Source organism: Saimiri boliviensis, chromosome 1, assembly GCF_048565385.1.
Source record: "Saimiri boliviensis isolate mSaiBol1 chromosome 1, mSaiBol1.pri, whole genome shotgun sequence".
Taxonomy (NCBI): Eukaryota; Metazoa; Chordata; class Mammalia; order Primates; family Cebidae; genus Saimiri; species Saimiri boliviensis.
This window is the reverse complement of record NC_133449.1, coordinates 159,551,205-159,571,461: the sequence shown is the minus strand read 5'-3', so window position 1 is coordinate 159,571,461 and position 20,257 is coordinate 159,551,205. Positions and strand designations below refer to the sequence as shown.

Here is a 20,257-nt window from a genome sequence, read left to right as displayed (position 1 = left end):
TGCTCTCTCCTTCCTTCTCCTACCACTCCCAGGAACCACCCTCTAGATCTCTGATCTAGAATCTAGATGACTCTTGGATTTAGACACATCTAAAAGTCGTCTCCAAGGATGAATGGTGGAGCAAAATGTGAAGGGGGAGGCTTTAGATTGTGGAAGTGATTGTCCTTCAGTAGTTTATTTAGTCAACACGGTGATGGCTTCAACCCCTCCGGGGTGATGGTTTCTGCTGAGTCTGGGGGCATTGAGAGAGGACAGAGACCAGTCCTGGCCCTAGACTAACACAGGACTAAGGGGAAGGACCACATCTTTGCGGTGGGCCAGGCCCTGGGAAGAGTGGAAGGGACCCACAGATGACCCAGGCCCTGCCCTGACCCTGGCAGAGGCACGGTCTAGGGAAAACCACCTCTTTCCCCTGCCCTGGCTTGCCACCTTTCTGTCTTTTAGATGTGGGGAGGCAGGGTGTGACAGTCCTTACTGTACTCCCAAGGCTTCCAGGGAGCGGGGGGTGGGAGGGTGAAACGGCAGGAGGGGGCTCCGTGAGCAGAGGCCTAGCTCACCAGGGCTGGCCTGGAGAGGAGGGAGCCTGGGCTGTGACCCTGTGATCCTCTCTGTGAGCCCTCCCTTTGCAGGTTGCTGTATACCTGGGGCTCAGCCTGCCTCTCTCTGACTTACCATTCCAAAGTTTCTAAAAACTTACCGATTATAGATTAGTGATTACCCCAGTAAAGTGGGCAAGAGAGAGGCCGTGGCTCCTGGCCTTTGGCAGGGCCGTGGTCAGCCAGCAGGGAGCAGGGCTTGTGGTCTGCAAGGATAGAAGTCAGGTCAGGCCTGCGCTGACTGAGGAGCCCTCATCTTGGCTTCCCCCTACCCCTCCCTCTCTGCCCTCCCTGATCCCAACCCACTGCCAACAGAGAGAAACCAGAAGTTTGGCCAGGCCCAGCCTCCTTCCCTTGGGTTTCTGAGTTTTCTCAACCTGCTATTTCCTCTGAGCCCTGTTCCTGATCTGAGGCCTCTGGGCCAGATTGAACAAGGGAGGAGCACTGATCTAGGAATCTGAATGGATTGATGAGGGCTTGCTAGAAGAAGTGGCCTTTGGGCTGGGCCTGGGTGGGTGAGCAGGGAAGGTGAGTGTGCTTGTGGGGACCTCTTCAGAAGGAAGGCGCCCAGGCTTCAGATCAGTCAGATCGCGGGGCCCCTTGCTGAGCTGTGAAACCTGGTACGAGTTAGCTGCTTCTATGTGCCTCGTCTTCCTCATCTACGAAATGGGGCTAAGGGAACCTCCCTGTGGGTTGCTGTGAGGATGAAATGAGAAAGGACATGTGAAACCCTTGGCTTGGCAGTATCTGATGCCCCCAGAATGCTGGCTCTCGTCATCCTCATAGATTTCCTGTTTATTCTGCAAGTGCCAGTAGAAGACGTGGCGGGGACAAGGCAGGAACACAGAAGTGAAGCAGCGGAGGCCCCTGCCCTCAAGGCCACTGCAATCTCTGGGGAAAAATAAGGCCCAGACCCTGACTGCTACAAAGCAAAACACTGGGAGGGGGCAGCATGGCCCACGTGACCGGCCTTGGACTGGACATTGGGCACCCCGGGCTTGAATCCCTGCTCTTGCTCTGGCTGGCTGTGCGACCTTGAGCAAGTCACTGCACCCCTCTGAGCCAGTGTCTTCTCTGACGAGGAGAGGAGGGCAGTGCTGGCCTCAGGGTTGCTGTGGAAGTAAGTGAAGTAAGGCCCTGTCCTGGTACCTGGCGTGTGGTGAGCACACCCCGAAAGATCACTTTGGCTAGAACGAATGTTACACTGCAGTTATTAAGTGGTACAGATAGAACATCAGTGCATCAGGGAAGGCTTTTTGGAGGAGGTGGTGGCCTTCTAGGTAGGCCGGAAATCTGAGGGATTAGGGCATGTAGAAAGGATGTGAGACAGAGGAGGGTTCCCGGGAGCAGGGTCTGTGCAAACGCTGCTCGGCAGGCAGGCAGGCAGGCATTGACCGTGCAGTTGCGGGAGCTGCAAGCCACTGAACTCCCTCCACTGCTGCTGAGGGCGCAGAGAGAAGGTGAGTGAGCTCTCGGGCAGGCCTGGACGGCAGGGGCTTTGAATGCCGGGATGAGGACTCTCCTCTTGATCCTCCGTGTCCTGGGGAGGCAGCAGAGGGTTTTGAGCAGGAGAGAGACATGAGTGGAGCCCAGAGGGAGGAAGATGAATCTGGCAGCGTGGGGCGGGTAGATTGGCGGGGGAGAGACTGGGGGTGGAGAGGCCATTTAAAAGGCTGTTGCAAAATCGGTTTTCCTGATAAAGGGCTGGGCTGAGTCATCTGTGGAGGAGAAAAGTCATATCCAGCTCCTTCGTGTTGCTGTCGATGTGGGATTTTCCTGGCTTAGTTAGCTAGGCGATTGGCTGCCTTTGCCGGAGGCTTTGAGAACCCAGGCCCGCAGGCCGGCGGGAGCATCCAGGAGGAAGCTGGGCTTCAGGGAGGACCTAGCAGAGTGAGTAAGATGAGCACCGGGAGGTGCCTTTGTGGCTTGGGGGATATGGCTTAGGGCGTGTGGCAGCCCCCCTCTGATCTTAGTCTCTCCTCTGGGCATCAAGGGAGAGGTAGATGGTGATTTCTGCCAGCCTGTGAGTGGTGAGGCAGGGGCTGGGCCTGGGGCTCCCACCCCATTTATGTGTTTTTTTTCCCATGCCCGGCAGTCATTCCCACTGAAGCCTAGATTATTCTCCTCCCGAGAGGAGGTCTGGCAGTCTGCCGACCCCAGTCAGGTTGCACTCACCACGACTCTGGGGATGGAGAGCTCCCCAGGGCATGGAGCCTGTGTCATTTCCTCCTTTCAGTGGGAGGAATGGGGAAGGGGCTGGCAAGGTAGCCAGGCCATTACTCAGGCCTCTCCATTTTCCTGCCCCCAGCTGAGCCAGAGCTTGTGCAGTGGCCAGTCATTAGCTCCTTCCTGACCTCACCAGGGGGGTGGTTTACCCAGCCTGTTTACCCTTCCTGTTGCCAAGACCCCCGGACAACCACAATGGGCTGCCTTGAGCCAGTCTCTATTCCTACCACCACCCCCCCAACCCCGCGCTCGGTCTCACCCCACCCACCCGACCCTGGCTCGACACTCCCATTGACGGCATCGTGTGAAGAAGCATTTCCTAGAATTCTCCGTGTCCTGACCTTCTGCTCTGGCCTCCCTTCCCCGGCCCCACCTCCCTCCTGTGGCTCCTCCATCCACACGGGCCCCAGTGGTGGGCAGAACAGGCAGCTGCCCACAGAGGGTGGTAGGGGTGGGGAAAGGCTTTGTCCCTGCCTGCGCCAACTGAGAACTGAGGTCTCCTGACTCCCAACATTGTGACCTCCCCACTCTACTGATCTTTCATGCCCTATCAGCCATTTCTACCCTAGTAAGAATGAGTTTATCGACTCTTCTCCTGCGAGGGAGAAGTGGGAGAAAGGAGTTCTAGGCAGCTGGGTTTTCAGGGTAGAAGCCACTGCTGAGGGCATTGATCAGGAAGCAGAGGGCTCCGCAGACCATCATCCAAGAGCACCAGAGCCTCTCTTGCTTTTCCTCTTTCCAGAGGCCTAGTCTGGAAGGAGAGTAGTTAAGAGATTAGACTCAGAGCCAGACTTTCTGAGTTTTGAGTCCAGCTCTGCCACTCATAGGTTGTGCGACACTGGGCAGGTCTCTCCGAGCCCCAGTTTCACCTGCAGAATGGGAAGAACCCAGGACTTATCTCTTGGAGCTTTTGTGAGAACTGAACAAGGTGGCGAGAGTCAGGTGCCCAGCACTGCGCCCGGGCTGCAGGGTGCTCAGTCGTGAGAGCGGGCGGTGCAAACCCCCTTCTAATGGCTGTGCTGGGGCTTCTCGCCTACCCCCGCTTCAGGGTTTACCCGGTTGGACCCAAGTCTCCTGACCTCAGGCAGCTTTTCATTGTGCCTGCCCTCCACCCTTTCCTCTCTTGAAGGGCTGTCTTCAGGGCTCCTGATCCAATGTCCAGGGTGGGTGTTTAAAGGGTTAGCACCCCAACCTGGCCCTGTAGAAGTTGAGGTGGGGAGGCGGTAGGGGCATCGTGACCTGCACAAAAACAGGCCACAGCCGGGTTGACTGAGGGTTCAGTGGGGTACCTGTCCCCTGCAGGATTTGGCTACCTCCCACCCCTTTGACACCAGGAGCACCGCCTTGGAGCAGCTGCCTGGGATATTGCCAGAGGGGGCAGCTCCCTAGTCTGAGGAATTTTAGATGGACTTGCCCATGGTGCTCTGCTACAAGGGACTCTGGGGTGCCCCCACCAGCTTTGTTTGTGAAGGGTGGCAAAAGTCATCTGGATGGCTGGCTGGATCTATTCCAAACCTCCTGCTGAATTCCTTTTCCGTGGAGTCACTGTGGGCTAGAGTTCGGGCTGCAGGAGCTCGCCTTGGGGGGCAGGGCTCACTTACCTCTCGACCTTTTTCGTCATTCTTCTTGTTACAGAACGGTAGCTTGGGGGCAGTTCTAAGCTCAGAGAAGTGGTGGCGATGGGATCTTAGCAGCAGCCCTGGCTGTGAATGGAGCCTCAGTGGGAGTCAGCTGACCCAGTCCTGGGCTCATATTCTCCTCTCTTGGCCCCTTCCCTCACTGGGCCTCCCAAGCCAGCTTATCTCTAAAGGCCCTTTACACTCTGACATTTGAAGATTTTCTAAACCCATGGCCTTCTAGAGCCAGTAAGGAAAAAAGCAGAAAAATGCAGGGGCGTTGAGAGGTCTGGATTAATCAAACACTGAAGTGCTTTCTATGAGCCTCGCACGGTGGGAACCGGCCAGCCAGGAGCCTGGTGCTCTCTGCAGTCACGTACAGCCAGGTGTGAACACAGCTCTACTTCTTTCTGGTCCTGTGATCTTGGGCAGCTCACTTTACCTCTCTGAGCCTTAGTTTTTTCATCAACAAGTGTGCATAATAATAGTTTGTGCCTTTTAGGGTTGCTTTGGAAATTAAATGAGCAAAGTGCATGTATAGATATATAGTCAGTGACCAACCAATGTTAGCTACTATTGCTGCAACTATGTCATAAGAAGCACTGGCCAGACTAGAGTGTTTATCCTGACTCTGTCCCAAGGGGATGTGATGTATCTGTAAATCTCTGCAGAGCTGTCAGGCTGGAATGAATGAGAAAACTTTTTATCTGTGCAGCCCCAGAGAGGCAGAACCACATCAAGAAATTGGATAAGGACTGGGTGAAATGGTTCACTCCTGTAATCCCAGCACTTTGGGAGGCTGAGGCGGGCAGATCACAAGGTCAGGCAGAGACCATCCTGGCCAACCTGGTGAAACACCATCTCTACGAAAACACAAAAAAATTAGCCAGGCGTGGTGGTGAGTGCCTGTAGTCCCAGCTACTTGGGAGGCTGGGGCAGGGGAATTGCTTGAACCCAGGAGGCGGAGATTGCAGTGAGCCAAGATCGCGCCACTGCAATCCAGCCTTGTGACAGAGCAAGACTCTATCTCAAAAAAAAAGAAAGAAAAGAAAAGAAAAAGAAAGTGGATGAAGGCCGGGCGTGGTGGCTCATGCCTGTAATCCCAGCACTTTGGGAGGCTGAGGTGAGTGGATCACTTGAGCTCAGGAGTTCAAGATCAGCCTGGGCAACATTGTGAAATCCTGTCTCTACAAAAAATACAAAAATTAGCCAGGCATGGTGGCGCATGTCTGTAGTCCTAGTTACTCAGGAGGCTGAGGTGGGAGGATCGCTTGATCCTGGGAGGTTGAGGCTGCAGTGAACCATGATGGCGCCACTGCACTCCAGCCAAAGCAACACAGTAAAACCCTGTCTCAGAAAAAAAAAAAAAAAAAAGGGGATGTAAGTTAAAGTAGGAACTTTCTAGCTGAGGAATGTTAATTAGTGGAAGGCACTTCCGGGGGTAGTGAGCTCATGTCACCTGGGTATGTAAGCAGAGACTTGTACACTCAAGAGTGTGGTTTTGAAGATGCAAGAATTGTGTGGGGATTGGACTTGGTGACAGCCACCTCTGAGATCCTGAGGTTCTGTGTTTTGGGGCGGTGAGCTCTGCCTCCCCGTCAGTCTGGGATCCCCTGCTGTTCGACCTTCAGTGACTCTCCTGTGCTAGAAGATTATCTGACCTTTTCCAGGGAGTGGAATGGGGTGACCAACAGCCAGCTTATGCCAGGATAGCATGAGCCCTCTGTCTGTCTACCTGGGCTTCATGGCAGTCAGGCCTTGGCATTCATGATCTCACTGTGGCCTCCCAACTCTCATGTCAAGTTAAGGAGACTGTGGCTCTAAGAGGTACAGTAACTTGCTGTGGTCACATGGCTAGCAAATGGCAGAGCTTGTCTTCAGGCCAGGAGGCCTGGTTTCTAAGCGGAGCAGAGATGGATGCTACATGAGCTGAGCAACCTCTCAGAGCCCTCCTGTGTGGCTGGCACCCCTTTGCTTAGGCTCCCCCCAGGGGAGCAGCCTGGCTAATAGATGGCTAACAGACACCTTTAATAGGTGGGGCAATCCAGGCAGGAGAGGAGTCCTACCGGGGGCAGCAGTATCATGGGTGGGTGGGACAGAAAGAAATCCTGGGAGGATATAGAAGAAACTGACAACAGTGGTTACCTGATGTGCTCTCACTGTTTCTAATAGGTGAGGGGGATGCCAGGTTTGATGGAGGAGGGAAGGAAGAGGTTGGAGCCAGAAGGCCTGTGGCTGCAGCTTCTCTGCTCTCTGTGGGCCTCCCTGTGGCTCCCTTGTGGGGGTTAGCAGGCTCTACCCTGGGCTACTCTCTGGACTTCTGTTTCCCACCTATAAAACAGAGTGGTGATGAAACACCTCCTCTGTAAGAGCGCTTCCAGCTCTGAGTCCATGAATTTAGAGCCTTGCTGGCAAGATGCCTAGAAAGACTGTCCCTGGAGACGGACTCAGCATGCCATAGCCAGTGCTAATGAGGGCAAGGGAGAGGAGGGCAGGGTCAGATTCCTCAAGAACTAATTAGCTTCCCACAGTCGGGAGGAGAGGGCTGATGGAGACGGGAATTTTCTCAGCCGCGGATGTTGCTTCTGACCCTGGTCTCAGGCTGGTCCATCCACCTGTCTGCAATGCATTTGTTCATGCATCATTTGTTCATCTATTATTCAACAACTATAAATTGAGCACCAACTCTGTGCCAGCTGAGCACTGGAGATAGAAAGAGAAATGGTTGCCTACAGTGATCTTATAGTTTAATAGGGGACTGATCTTAGCCTGATCTCAGGACCTCAAGTCCCAGACTGATCCCTGACTCTTGATGACCTTGTTCCTGTCCCCTGTGTCCCAAAGAGACCTTTTGGGATGAGCAGACAGCTTGAGCATGGGCTGGAGACCCGAGAGAGAACATTTCTGACTCCAGCTTTGTCACCCTTGGCTTTGCAACCTGGGGCAGTTACTTATATATCTCTGAACCTCCGTTTCTTCTGTAAAACACAGGCAAGCAATGCTTGTCTCATTGTGGTCTTGTGCAGATAAAACTAAAGAATGCAATGTTCCAGTGCAGTCATTGGTGAAACTAGCTCAATTTGTTACATTTCTGGTGTTAAAAGATGTGAATTTTAAAATGATCATTTAAGTAAAAGTGGGAAGAAATCCTGGGAGGATATAGAAGAAACTGACAAGGGTGATTACCTAATTGTGATGTGGAGTCATCAGGGATGGGGCTACACTTTTTACTGTATACTTTTTTATGTTTTAATTTTTAGGGCCAGGTATGGTGGCTTATGCCTGTAATCTCAGCATTTTAGGAAGCCAAGGCCAGAGGATCACTTAGGCCCAGGAGTTTGAGACTAGCTTGGGCAACACAGTGAGACCCCTTCTCTACAAAAAATACAAAAAAAAAAAAAAAAAAAAAAGGCTAAGAACGGTGGCACACACTGATACTCCCAGCTACTTGGGAGGCTGAGGTGGGAGGATGGTTTGAGCCCAGGAGGTTGAGGCTGCAGTGAGCTATGATAGTACCACTGCACTCCAGCCAGGGCAACAGAGCAAGAGCCTATCTCAGAAAAGTAAAAATAAAATAAAATCGAATGAATAAATAAATTTTTAGCCCATGTTCATGCATTACCTGCTCTAAAAAGGGGAACTATTAGCCATCCTTGATTTGGATTCCCCCTGACTGTTGCTGATACGACATTTTACCAAACTGAGTGTGAACGCCTCAGCCTGGGCCACAACAGCAAAACTCCTTCTCAAGACAGACAGAAAAACAAGACAGGCAGGGCCATCGCCCCTTGGAGCTCTGCGCTGGGTGAGGAGACGGGTAATAGACAGGGTAACGTAAAGACCATTTCGACTTGGTGAATGCTACGGAGAAAATAAAACAGGTGGGGTAGGAGAAGGAAAGGCGCCTCCAGAGAGAGGACATTCCAGCTGAGATTTGAGCAGCAAGAAGGAACCAGCAGGGACTGCTGCCGAGGAAAAGATGATTCCAAGCAGAGGGAGCAGCGAGTCCAAAGGCCCTGGGGCAGGAACATCCTTGGCATTTTCATGGAAGAGAAAGCAAGCCGGGGTGGCAGAGCCTAGTGAGAGAAGAGAAGGCTGGTGGGAGAGGAGCCAGGGACACAGTGGGACTTCTAGGGTGAGGTATTCACTCTCAGTCTGGTACAACGCCGTATCAGCAACTGTCAGGGGGCATCCAAATCAAGGACCAGTTAATCCTGAGAGGATAATCAGGGCGGTGTAGAGGTGGTGGCATTTGAGTGGGGCCATGAAAGGTAGATCCGGGCTGATGACGAAGTGAGCTAATTCTAAGAAACGGTGAGTGAGGATCAAATTCCAGAGGAAGAGATCCTGTGTAGGAAGGGCCGAGGCGACCCATCTCTGTACGCCTGTCTGTCTCAGCCCAGAATGCTGTCAGCCCTGAGGCTCTCAGCTCAGAAGGCTGCTGGCCCCCTGATAGTCCCATTTTGCACTCTATCTTTGTGTCTGCTTCTTAATTCCTTCAGCGCCACCTGGGTTGGGGTCTCACCCCTGTGTCACTGCATGCCTGTTTGCTAACTGGGCTTCTGTTCCTTCCCGCAGCGTTGGGCCGGAGCACTAGCCTCACGGAGAAGGATCTGAAAGAGGCCAAGGTGCGGAGCCAGCAGATCGCAGCCCAGCTGACCACCCGCCCCAGCTCCAATTCCCGCGGTGTCCAGCTCTTCAACAGGCGCCGGCAGAGGGTGAACGAGTTCACTTTGGAGAGCCACGGCCAGAGGGGACAGAAGCCCAGCCAGAAGTCCCTCAGGGTGCTCCCTGCAAGCCCCCCAGGTCATGCCCCAGGGCTCAGCCTGAGTTCCACCTCGCTGCCGGAGCCAGGCCCTCCACAGCACCCCAGTCCCCAGAGCCCCGACAGAGGGGTACCTGGCCACAGCATGGAGGGCTACTCAGAGGAGGATAGCTTGCTCCGGCACCTGGAGAAGGTGGCCAGTGAGGAGGAAGAAGTGCCACTGGTGGTTTATCTAAAGGAGAATGCGGCACTGCTGACGGCCAATGGGCTCCACCTGTCCCAAAACCGAGAGGCCCAGCAGTCCTCACCGGCCCCACCTCCAGCGGAGGCCCACAGCCCGGCTGCAGATGTCAACCAAAACCTCGCCTCGCCCAGTGCCACGCTAACCACAGCCGCTTCTAACAGCAGCCACAACCCGCCAGCCACCGATGTCAATCAGAACCCCCCGGCAACTGCCGTCCCACAGAGCCTGCCACTTTCTGGCATCCAGCAGAATTCCTCAGAGGCCCAGCTCCCATCCAATGGCACGGTGCCTGCTTCCAAACCCAGCACCTTGTGTGCTGACGGGCAACCCCAGGCACCGGCCGAGGAGGTGAGATGCAGCACGCTCCTAATTGACAAGGTGTCGACTCCAGCTCCTGCCACGAGCACCTTCTCCAGAGAAGCTACGCTCATCCCCAGCTCCAGGCCCCCAGCCTCAGATTTCATGTCCAGCTCCCTGCTCATCGACATCCAGCCCAACACCCTAGTGGTGTCAGCAGATCAAGAGATGTCTGGGCGAGCAGCTGCCACCACACCCACCAAGGTATACAGTGAGGTCCACTTCACACTGGCCAAGCCCCCATCAGTGGTCAACAGGACGGCCAGGCCTTTTGGGATCCAGGCGCCAGGGGGCACCAGCCAGATGGAGAGGAGCCCCATGCTAGAGAGACGACATTTTGGGGAGAAGGCCCCGGCTCCCCAGCCCCCAAGTATGCCAGACAGGAGCCCCCGGCCACAGAGACATATCATGTCCTGCAGCCCCATGGTGGAAAGGAGGCTGATGGGGCAGCGAAGCCCGGTCTCAGAGAGACGCCCCTTGGGGAACTTCACTCCACCCCCCACCTACACTGAGACCTTGTCCACAGCCCCTCTGGCTTCCTGGGTGAGGTCTCCTCCCTCTTATTCTGCCCTGTACCCCAGCTCCGACCCCAGGTCTTCTCACCTGAAGGGCCAGGCGGTTCCCGCCAGCAAGACGGGCATCCTGGAGGAGTCGATGGCCCGCCGGGGCAGCCGCAAATCCATGTTCACCTTTGTGGAGAAGCCCAAGGTGACCCCGAATCCAGACCTGCTGGATCTGGTACAGACAGCGGATGAGAAGCGGCGGCAGAGGGACCAAGGGGAGGTGGGCGTGGACGAGGAGCCCTTTGCCCTGGGGGCCGAGGCCTCCAACTTCCAGCAGGAGCCAGCCCCTCGTGACAGAGCCAGCCCGGCGGCGGAGGAGGCACTCCCAGAGTGGGCCTCCTGCCTCAAGTCACCCCGCATCCAGGCCAAGCCGAAGCCCAAACCCAACCAGAACCTCTCCGAGGCCTCTGGGAAGGGGGCTGAGCTCTACGCACGCCGCCAGTCACGGATGGAGAAATACGTCATCGAGTCTTCAAGCCACACGCCAGAGGTGGCCCGCTGCCCATCACCCACCATGTCCCTGCCTTCTTCCTGGAAATACCCCACTAACGCCCCCGGGGCCTTCCGAGTGGCATCCCGAAGCCCAGCCCGGACCCCACCTGCCTCCCTCTATCATGGCTATCTGCCTGAGAACGGGGTCCTGCGCCCGGAGCCCACCAAGCAGCCGCCGTACCAGCTGCGGCCCTCGCTCTTTGTCCTCTCACCGATCAAGGAGCCTGCCAAGGTCTCCCCAAGAGCTGCCTCGCCCGTCAAGCCCACCTCCTTGGACCTGGTGCCCAACCTGCCCAAGGGGTGTCTTCCTCCGTCTCCTGGCCTGCCTCGGGCCTCCCGCTCCTCGCCGGGCCTCTACACCTCCCCCGGCCAGGACAGCCTGCAGCCCACTGCCGTGAGCCCTCCCTACGGCGGAGACATCTCCCCTGTGTCTCCCTCCAGGGCATGGTCTCCCCGAGCCAAGCAGGCCCCCAGGCCCTCCTTCTCCACCCGGAACGCCGGGATCGAGGCTCAGGTGTGGAAGCCTTCCTTCTGCTTCAAGTAACGGACCCCATGGGGGTTCCACTGCCGATCAAGTCCCCTCCTTGAGGGCCAGCTGGAGAGCAGGAAATGGCAGGAAATGGCACAGAGCTGAGTGAGGAGAATGGGGAGTCCATGGTTCAAGGTCAGATGCGGCCACCAGCTGGCTTTGTGACCTTGGGCGAGTCGCCTCCCCTCTCCGAGCTGCAGCTGCCCCTCCCCTACTACAGCTGGGGTCAGACTCCATGTCTGAGTGGGGAGGAGGGTCCTGGAGAGAACTGTCGTGGCAGCCCTGATGCGGCAGAGGGGCGTCCTCTGGCCTTTGTGAGCTGTAGGGATGCGGTCTGATGCCAGCGTCTTGCTGGGGGAGTGGCCTAGAAGGGGATCCTAACGGGAACTTCTGGAGCAGACAGAGCCCGCCGGTGCCTGTGGAGTCAGCCAGCCAAGGGTCTGCCTCCTCAGCTGCCCAGGAGGCCTCCCTCCCGAGGCCCAGGCTCCTGGCGTCTTCCTTCCTGTCGCTGGATTCTCACCTCCACGGGCCTGTCTCTGCCACCTCTGCCTTTTGGACACCGTTTCCTCTCCGCTGCTTCAGAGAGCTTTGCCTCACCTCCGCCTGCGCTCCTCTCCGGAGTCCTTCTGCTGGCTGCGGACTCAGCCCACCGCTGCTGTCTGACGCTTTTCTTCCCGCCCTCTCTGAGACCTGGCTCTGTTTTAGGGAGACCAGTGGGCCCAGGCCTCAGCCCCGGTTCTACCTGGCTTGTTCTCACTGCTTTAGGGGTGGAGGATGTCCCAGAGGATCCCCGAGAGAAGGAGAGCTCTGTAGGAGCCTGTGCAGATGTGGGTGTGCCACAGGGAGGGTGGCCCCTAGCCATGTATCCATTGGCTGTTTTGGCTTCAAATTCAACCAAGATCTACCTGACTAGAAGAAGCCTCCCCAGTGCAGTGGCACGGGGCCCAAAGGGAGGCAGGAGAGGAGAGTACCAGTCCCATATCAGCCTCCCATTTGCTGTGTGAGTTTGGCCCACTCACATTCTCTCTGGGCCTCAGTTTTATTTATATAAGGAGGGCCCTTCTAGCGATGACAGTCTGTGAGGGGTGAGAACATAGGCTGGTGCTTTGGAGAAAGGCTTGTAAGTGACAAGACAGTCCCTTGCGAAGAAAGAGAAAGGAAATGGGCTGTTGTCATAGGACAGGTAGAGTTAGATGGCTGTGAGGGTGACCTGGTGAGGGAATGGTTGGAATGAGCCGCTGCAGGAAGTCGAAGATGAGAAGCCCGGGCTGGGCTGGCTCAGGCTCAGGATTGCCTGAGGACAGTGAGAGCATGGCAGGAGCTGCGGCAGGTGCACAGCAGTGCAGGGGGAGGGCACAGAGGAGATCTTAGAGTTTTGAGGAAAATCTGGGATCTGGATTCTAACCGACCGACTGCATGTATGTCCTTAAGTCTCAGTTTCCCCATTGATACAGTGAGGGTGTTGAGTCAGGTAGCTGGAGACTCCCCCCGCCTCTGACACTTTTAGAGGTGATATGATACAGCCCCCTGCCAAACAAGGCTTTGTGGGGGGCGGGGGTGAGAGAATACAGACTCAAGTGGCAGGATTCAGATGGAAGCTTCGCAAGGCTGGGGGCCGAGGACCACCCACTTCTTTTTCTCAGCCCTATTTCTGGGCTCCCCAGTGGGGCAAGGGGTGGTGGAGGCGGTGCCCATGCTGGGCTGAGCCTGCAGTTTTTGTGAGCTCTGGGCTTGTCTCCATGGGAACAAGGGTGCCTTCTTAGTGAGCTCATTTCCCATAGATCGAGAGGGTATGTGTGGGGGAGTTGTGAGTGAGCTCAGCTCCTTCAGGCCTGGGCTCTCCCAGAACAGAGTGAAGCCCCTGCCCTGGACCCCTGCTCCCTTCCACCCTTGAGGGCCAGCAATGGAAGAGCCCACCCTTCCTTCTGCAGCTCCTGCGGCCAGGCTGAGCTCTGCTCCCAACTTTGTTTTCTCTCCTGTTCTCAATACACTCTGCCTCAAATCCGTCTTGCTTCTTTCTTTCTTCCGTGCTGCTAGGGGTCAGGGCTGCCTTCCTCCTCCCTGATTCCAGCCTGGGAAGTGGAGTGGGTCTGCTCAATGACTGAGTGTGAAAGTGTGGCTGTGTCCTGCGTGCTGCCTGCATCTGCCGTGTGTCTGGTTCTGCACGGGGACAGATGTATGCTGGCTTGGAAGCGAGGGCTTCCTCTCCACAGCACGCAGGGATTCAGAACCCTGTGCAAATCACAGCCTTTTGTGCTTTCCTTCCCTCAGAGTTTGGCCAAAAATACTGTAGAGGATTTTGGGAAGAAATGCACTACCTCTTCTAGTTCAGGTTTGTTTGGGTTCTTTACACAGTAGAATAGAAATGCCTCTAGCGGCATTCGCTCTCCAGTTCTCTCAGGCCCCCTCCCTGCTCCCGATTATCTAAATCTGGCCATTTCCCACATTTGCCGTGGTTTTCACTGCCTGGCTCCTGAAAGCATGGAGTTTCTGGGGGAGAGGAAATAACTGCCATCAAGGGTCAGGAGAGCTGGGTTCTAGCCCCAGGTCTGAATCTGATTCCTGTGTGACCTCAGACAACCTCTTCCAATCTCTGGGCCTCAGTTTCCCCTTCTGTGCAGTGAAAGGATTGCAGAAGGTGGTGTGGGAGCTCTGTCTGGTCTCTGACCGTCCAGGGTTGATTGTGTTCTATTCATGCCTTCACCCCACACACGTGCCCTGCTTTGGGTCTGGGTCTGGGTTGAGCGGCTGCTACTTTTTGAATTTTCACCCCTTGCATTCCCAGGGAGCTCTGGTGTGCAGGGTGCATTGAGCTCTCTGTCAGAAAGTGAACAGTTCTGATTTCCTGAAGCCTTTTCATATTGTGCACACCCCCCGTTCCAAACGTACACACAGGGTCAGTGCCCAGGCATGGCTGTCAGGATGAGGTCAGGCTCTGGCCCATCTCCAGATGATGAGGAGTTGCTTACCACTGCCCTCAACATTCAACCCCTGTTTGAGCCATTCTGTTTTACAGTCTTGGCTGAATTATTATTCCTTCCACTTCTTGGCCCCAGCATTCCCCCTGTGGCCACCAAAGGCAGAAACAATGCTTTAGAGATTTTTAGGTAGTTATCATGGCTCTCCTGTGCAGCCCGCTCTCCTGGCTGAAGACCCCTTGTTTCCTCTGCCTCAGTGGTTGTTGACTGGCTTGGATCATGAACTCTGGGCCCCAACCCCCTACTTAGGGTGGCACTGTGGCCAGGTGTTGGGTTATGCCAGAGCCCACCCTGATTTGGCATTTGGCTCTGGTCCTGCACATCTGGCTGTGGAGCCCGGACCTCCCTCCCAGCTCCTCTCCTTAAATCGTGGGGTCTGCCTTCCGGGGCCAGCCTGACTGGGATGTGCCACAGACACAGAGAAGCTCGCAGTGTCTCTGGCTCATGCATACACAATTCTGACCCCAATTCTGACCCTGGGAGGAAAAGAGTGGGATTCCAGGCTGAGCCCTAACTTTCCACTTGACTGGGAACTTGGATGTCCCCAGGGAGTTTCTATGGGTCACTCCGGCATTAGCATCCCATGAAAAATGTCCCATTCAGGCTGTTGTCTAACATTCCTCTTTAGGTTAAAGGGTGCCAGTTCTGAGTCTGGGCTCATCTAGCAGCTGCTACATTCTGTTTGGATAAAACACACAATTGGTGTCTATTTCCTTCCGATTGGGAGGAATTAGAAGACTCAGTCGGATGAGAGGATGACTGGCTTGGTTATGGCTGATCACCGATTGGATGAAAGAATGCATCTTTGGATGGTACTAGATTTTGATTGGGTAGGAAGCACAGAATGGACTGGCTTGCTCTGAACTCTGCTGGATGACTCCTAGTGGATTGGATTGAATGGCAAGGCGGACTGGTTATTGCTGGAATCTTATTGCGTGAACAGTTGGAAGAAGGTTCAGGAGATACATGTTAGGCAGGGATTCCCAGGCCCTCCACTTTCAAACCAGTTCAAACTGCTTACACATGTAGCCTTTGAGCAGCGTGCATGTGCGTGCAAACACACACACACACACACACACACACTTCCCGGTGGGGCAGGACACACTATTTACACACCATTTGTTAAATGGGTGTGGTAATGCCAGCTACCTCACTATCTGTTGTGAAAACCTAATGAGATAAAGGATGAGAAGGAAATTTGTAGACTGAAAAGTCCTTAAGTAGATAGGAAACAGATACGGCCGGGCATAGCAGAGCAGTGTTTCGTAGCCTCAAAGCTGTTTACCGTCTTGGCTTCTCTAAATCCACACTCCCCTTCCCATGCTGTGAGAAAGCTCAGTGAGGGGCGTGTGCTGCCTAGGGAGGAATGACCCAACTTCCTTTTGTATTTCTGTCTGTCAGGGGGATCTTCCTCCCTGCTCAGGCATCCAAGGAAAGATGAGATGACATGGCAACATGGCAAGGGGTTTGGGGCTGAGAGGGGCTTTCCCTAAGTCCAACTTTAATAATAATAGTCAATATTTTTACATTTTAATTTTGATTAGATAATATATCCATATGGTTCAGAAATCTAAATTTATATAACAGGTAACGTATTAAAAAGCCTTAGTCCCATCTCCCTGCTCTAGCCTACTCTCCCGGCTGAGGAGCCGGCTTCCTCTGCCTCAGTGGTTTGTTGACTGGCTTGGGTCATGAGCTCTAGCCCCTGCCTTCCTGACCAGGGTGGCACTGTGGTCAGATGGGAGGGAGGACATCCAGAGCCCACCCTGACTTGGCATTTGGCCCTGAGACACTAGTTCTTCCCATGTGGCCCTTGGTCCAGGACCTCCCTCCCAGCTCCTCTCCCTAAATCATGGGGAAACCAAAGCCTCCCTCGGCTAGCCTGATTGAAAGCTTCCCAGGATGTGCCACAGACAGAGCAGCTCCCAGTGCCTCAGGCTGCACCCGCTCTGTTCCTGTTCTCACCCCTTTTCCTAACAGGTGACCACTTTCGTTACTCTCATGTGTACCCTTCTAGTCTTTCTTTTCTTTCTTTCTCGTTTTCTCTTTCTTGGACGGAGTCTTGCTGTTGCCTAGGCTGGAGTGCAGTGGCACAATCTCAGCCCACTGCAACCTCGGTCTCTCATGTTTGAGCCATCCTCCTGCCTCAGCCCCCAACCCCCACCAGTTGCTGAGATTACAGGCATGCACCACCATGCCCAGCTAATATTTGTATTTGTAGTAGAGACAGGGTTTTGCCATGTTGGCCAGGCTGGTCTCTAACTCCTGACCTCAGGTGATCCACTCACCTCGGCCTCCCAAAGTGCTGGGATTACAGGCATGAGCCACCGCAACCAGTCCTTCTGGTATTTCTTTATGGTGATCAACATCTATTGAGCACTTAGGAATGTGCCGATATATGGCATGTTCTTTTCCATCAGTTATCTCATTTAACCCTCACAACTACACTATAAGGTAAGTACTGTTATCACACCCCATTTTACAGAAGCAGAAACTGAAGCCCAAAGGGGTGAAATAACTTGCCCAGGCTCAAGTCAATAAGTTAAGGAGCTTGTCTCCAAAGCGAGCCTTCTTAACACGGGGACAGACACAAGACAGCGGGAACTCATCAGGAGTTCTGGGCTGAGAGTTTGGGCACCTGCATTTTACCGTAGGCACTACCTGACTTTGGTCGGTGGCTTCCCTTCTCGGTGTCATGGACAAATCGGACTCGGCCCCTTCCTAAAGCCCGATGTGGAGGACCCCAGCACTAATGCCTGCCCCACCCCCTCTGCTCTCTCCCCAGGACCGCCGGGAGAGCCTGCCCACCTCCCCTCCCCGGACGCCGGGCGCGTCCCGGCCCCCCAGCAGCCTGGACGGCTGGGTGAGCCCGGGGCCGTGGGAGCCAGGCCGCGGGAGCAGCATGAGCAGCCCCCCGCCGCTGCCGCCGCCCATGTCTCCCTCGTGGAGCGAGCGCTCAGTGTCCCCGCTGCGACCCGAGACCGAGGCGCGGCCCCCCAGCCGCCAGCTGCAAGCGCTTCTGGCGCGAAACATCATCAACGCGGCCCGGCGCAAGAGCGCCTCCCCGCGGCCGGCGGGCGCCGAGAGCCTGCGGCCCTTCTCCCCGCCGAGGGCGCCGCCGCCGCCGCCGCCGCCGCCGCCGCGCATGCGCTCGCCGCAGCCCGCTCGCCCCGGCCCGCCTGCTGTGCCGGGGGCAGCGTTTGCGCCCATCCTGCGGAGCCCGCTGCCCCCAGGGCCTTCCTCCTGCACCAGTCCCCGGAGCCCGCTGCCCGCGCCTCCCAGGCCCTTCCTCTACCGCCGCTCGCCCACGGACTCCGACGTGTCCCTCGACTCCGAGGACTCCGGGGCTAAGTCTCCCGGCATCCTCGGCTACAATATCTGCCCCCGCGGGTGGAACGGCAGCCTGCGGCTCAAGCGTGGCAGCCTCCCCGCCGAGGCCTCCTGCACCACCTAGAGCCCCACCCCCCGACCCCACCCCAGGAGCGCAGAGCCAGAAGAAGGCTCATCCAACCTGGGGAATCCAAATGGTCTTGCCTCTGGGCAGCCCCAGAGACGAGGGGTCAGCCGAGGAGAGCTCTGGGCTCGGGGATGGGTCGGGGACGCAAGCTTGAGTTCTAGCCCCTGCTCTCATTCCGTTGTTGTGTGACCCCGGGTAAGACCCTTCCTGGTTTGACCTTCCGCTGTCCCATCTGTTTAATGGTGGCTTTGGCCAAGGCAGTCCACGAATGTCAAAATTCCCCTTCCCATCAATACACACGCGCGCGCGCACACACACTCTCTTACACACTAGTTAGTGCCTTGAATGAGGCAGGACAGTGTGTATACTGACTCCTGGACTTGCCACCTTCAGAGTTCCATACTCCTCCTTCCCCTCCTGGCTCTGCTCTCTGGAGTCTGGCAAGTGGGGTGCGTTCAGAAGATCCTAGGCCTATGTCCCATGTCCAGGCACTGGCCTGACCATCCGGCTTCCTGGCACCAAGTCCCAGGCGGGAGCAGCTGTTTTCCATCCCTTCCCAGACAAGCTCTATTTTTGTCACAATGACCTTTAGAGAGGTCTCCGAGGCCAGCTCAAGGTGTCCCACTGTCCCCTCTGGAGAGAAGAGGCAGGAAAATTCTCTCCGGGTCCCTGTCACGCTACTTTTCTTCACTTCAGCCTGCCCGGGACATCTTATCTGCAGCCATAAGAGAGCTCTAAGGCAGTGATTTTCCTTAGGCCCAGGACTTGAGCCTACAGCTCATCTGTTCCTTCTGAGCCCATTCACGGCAGATTCTGGGCTCAAAGCTGAGCTGGGGAGAGAAGAGATACAGAGCTACCATGCGGCTTTACCTGATTGCCCTCAGTTTGGGGTTGCTTATTTGGAAAGAGAGAGACATAGAGTTACTTGTTATGGGAAATCTGAAAGTCATGGCCGGGATGCATAGGAGGAGATTCTAGCAGGGGACAGGATTGGCTCAGATGACTTCTGAGGGCTCTTCCAGTCTTGAAATGCATTCCATGGTATTAGGAAGTCAGGGGTATTAGGAAGTGGTGGTGGGCTAGGTGGGCTTGAATTCAGGGGCCAATGAGCTTGGGTAGGTGAACGGAATGTTAGGTTAGGGTCTACCTGTTATTTCTGCCCCCTTGGGAAATGTCCCCTTCTTCAGTGTCAGACCTCAACTCCAGTGTCCAGAAAAGTAGACATTGTCCTGCCCCATCCCTTCCCCAGTGCACCCTGACCTAGCTATTGCCTGGTGCCCAGTGACCTTGGGGAGCCTGGCTGCAGACCTTCAGTGGTTCCTTAAATCTTGGTGGCTCTGATTCCAGTCCCCAGGAGGGAGTCAGGGAGGAATATGGCTGAGTTCTGTAGTTTCCAGAGTTAGCTGGTAGAGCCTTCTAGAGGTTCAGAATATTAGCTTCGGGATCAACTGTGGGGCAGGAATTGGCTGAGGATCAAAAGCATGTAGGTGAAAGGATACTAGGATGTTGCATAAGGTGTGGGACAGTGTGGTTTTGGGACTTACCCACCCATCAGTGTGATGTTAGATCTAGAACCCCCAAGTGAGGCTGGAGAGAGTTAGGGTCAGTATGGAAGATTGGGTGGGGAAGGGGTGCTTTAGAATAAAGGAGAGATCTTAGAGGGCTCCTTGGGCCTCAGGAATGAGGACACCGCTCCTGATGGTGCGAAGATGAGAAGGTGTTCTTACTCAGTTAATGATGAGTGACTGCATTTCCCAAAGCCCCCACCTGCTGCAGGGTCCCTCATAGCACAGGAGACTGGGACTAAAGGCCCCTCCCAGAGAAGTGACACCATCAGGCCTCTGGCTGAGGCAGCAGCATAGAGGATCCACCTCTACCTGTGTTTCCCAAAGGGCTGGCAGGAGGCAGCCCCTGGCTGTCCCCCATTGTCACTGCTTTCTCCCCGTTCTCTCCTCTAACCTGCTAGAGCCCATGTCCTGCCTCTTGTAGAATTCAGCTCTGGCCCTCAATAAATGCTTCATGCATTCTTCTGCCTCCTGTGTCATTTTCAGTTGGTTTGATGCCCTTCTCCCCAAGTCCATGGGACTCTGGGTGGCAGGGAATATTTGAGACACATGGGATGGAAGTGTGGGAAGATCTCTCAAGCATCCATGAGAGATGGGAACAATGGACAACTTGAGGCTATAGAAGTCCCTGGCTAGGTGACCCTGAGTGAGTCCACTCCTCCAGGCCTCAGCTTTCCCATCCATGTGATGGGGACAGTTGTTCTAGATAATGTCTCAGGGTGGTATTGTCAGGGCCCTGACCACAGAGTACTGTTACCAGAGTGGGCAGGGCCAAGCTGGGTCAGGGGTCTGTGCTCTGGGGCTGTTTTCTCAAGGCAGGCAGGGGTGCCAGGGCAGGAAAGGAGTCACTGTGAGAGGGCCTCGTCTGA

General features: G+C 55.4%; 1 protein-coding gene across 7 annotated transcripts in view; it reads left to right on the top strand.

The window, feature by feature from the left end:
• Positions 1–19,856, top strand: part of SYNPO (synaptopodin) — a 74,105-nt gene extending 54,249 nt beyond the window's left edge. For 5 of the 7 annotated variants that reach the window (XM_074379117.1, XM_074379104.1, XM_074379110.1 and 2 more), the window contains 2 exons: positions 9,017–11,373; positions 17,152–19,856. In XM_074379117.1, the coding sequence (XP_074235218.1) occupies positions 9,017–11,373; positions 17,152–17,820 (3,026 nt within the window). In that variant the 3' untranslated portion in view covers positions 17,821–19,856. Of the gene's footprint in view, positions 1–2,276; positions 2,487–9,016; positions 13,393–17,151 lie in introns of those variants that run through there. The other 2 variants (XM_074379134.1, XR_012512039.1) reach the window with 2 other exon arrangements.
• Positions 19,857–20,257: the final 401 nt, after the last annotated feature.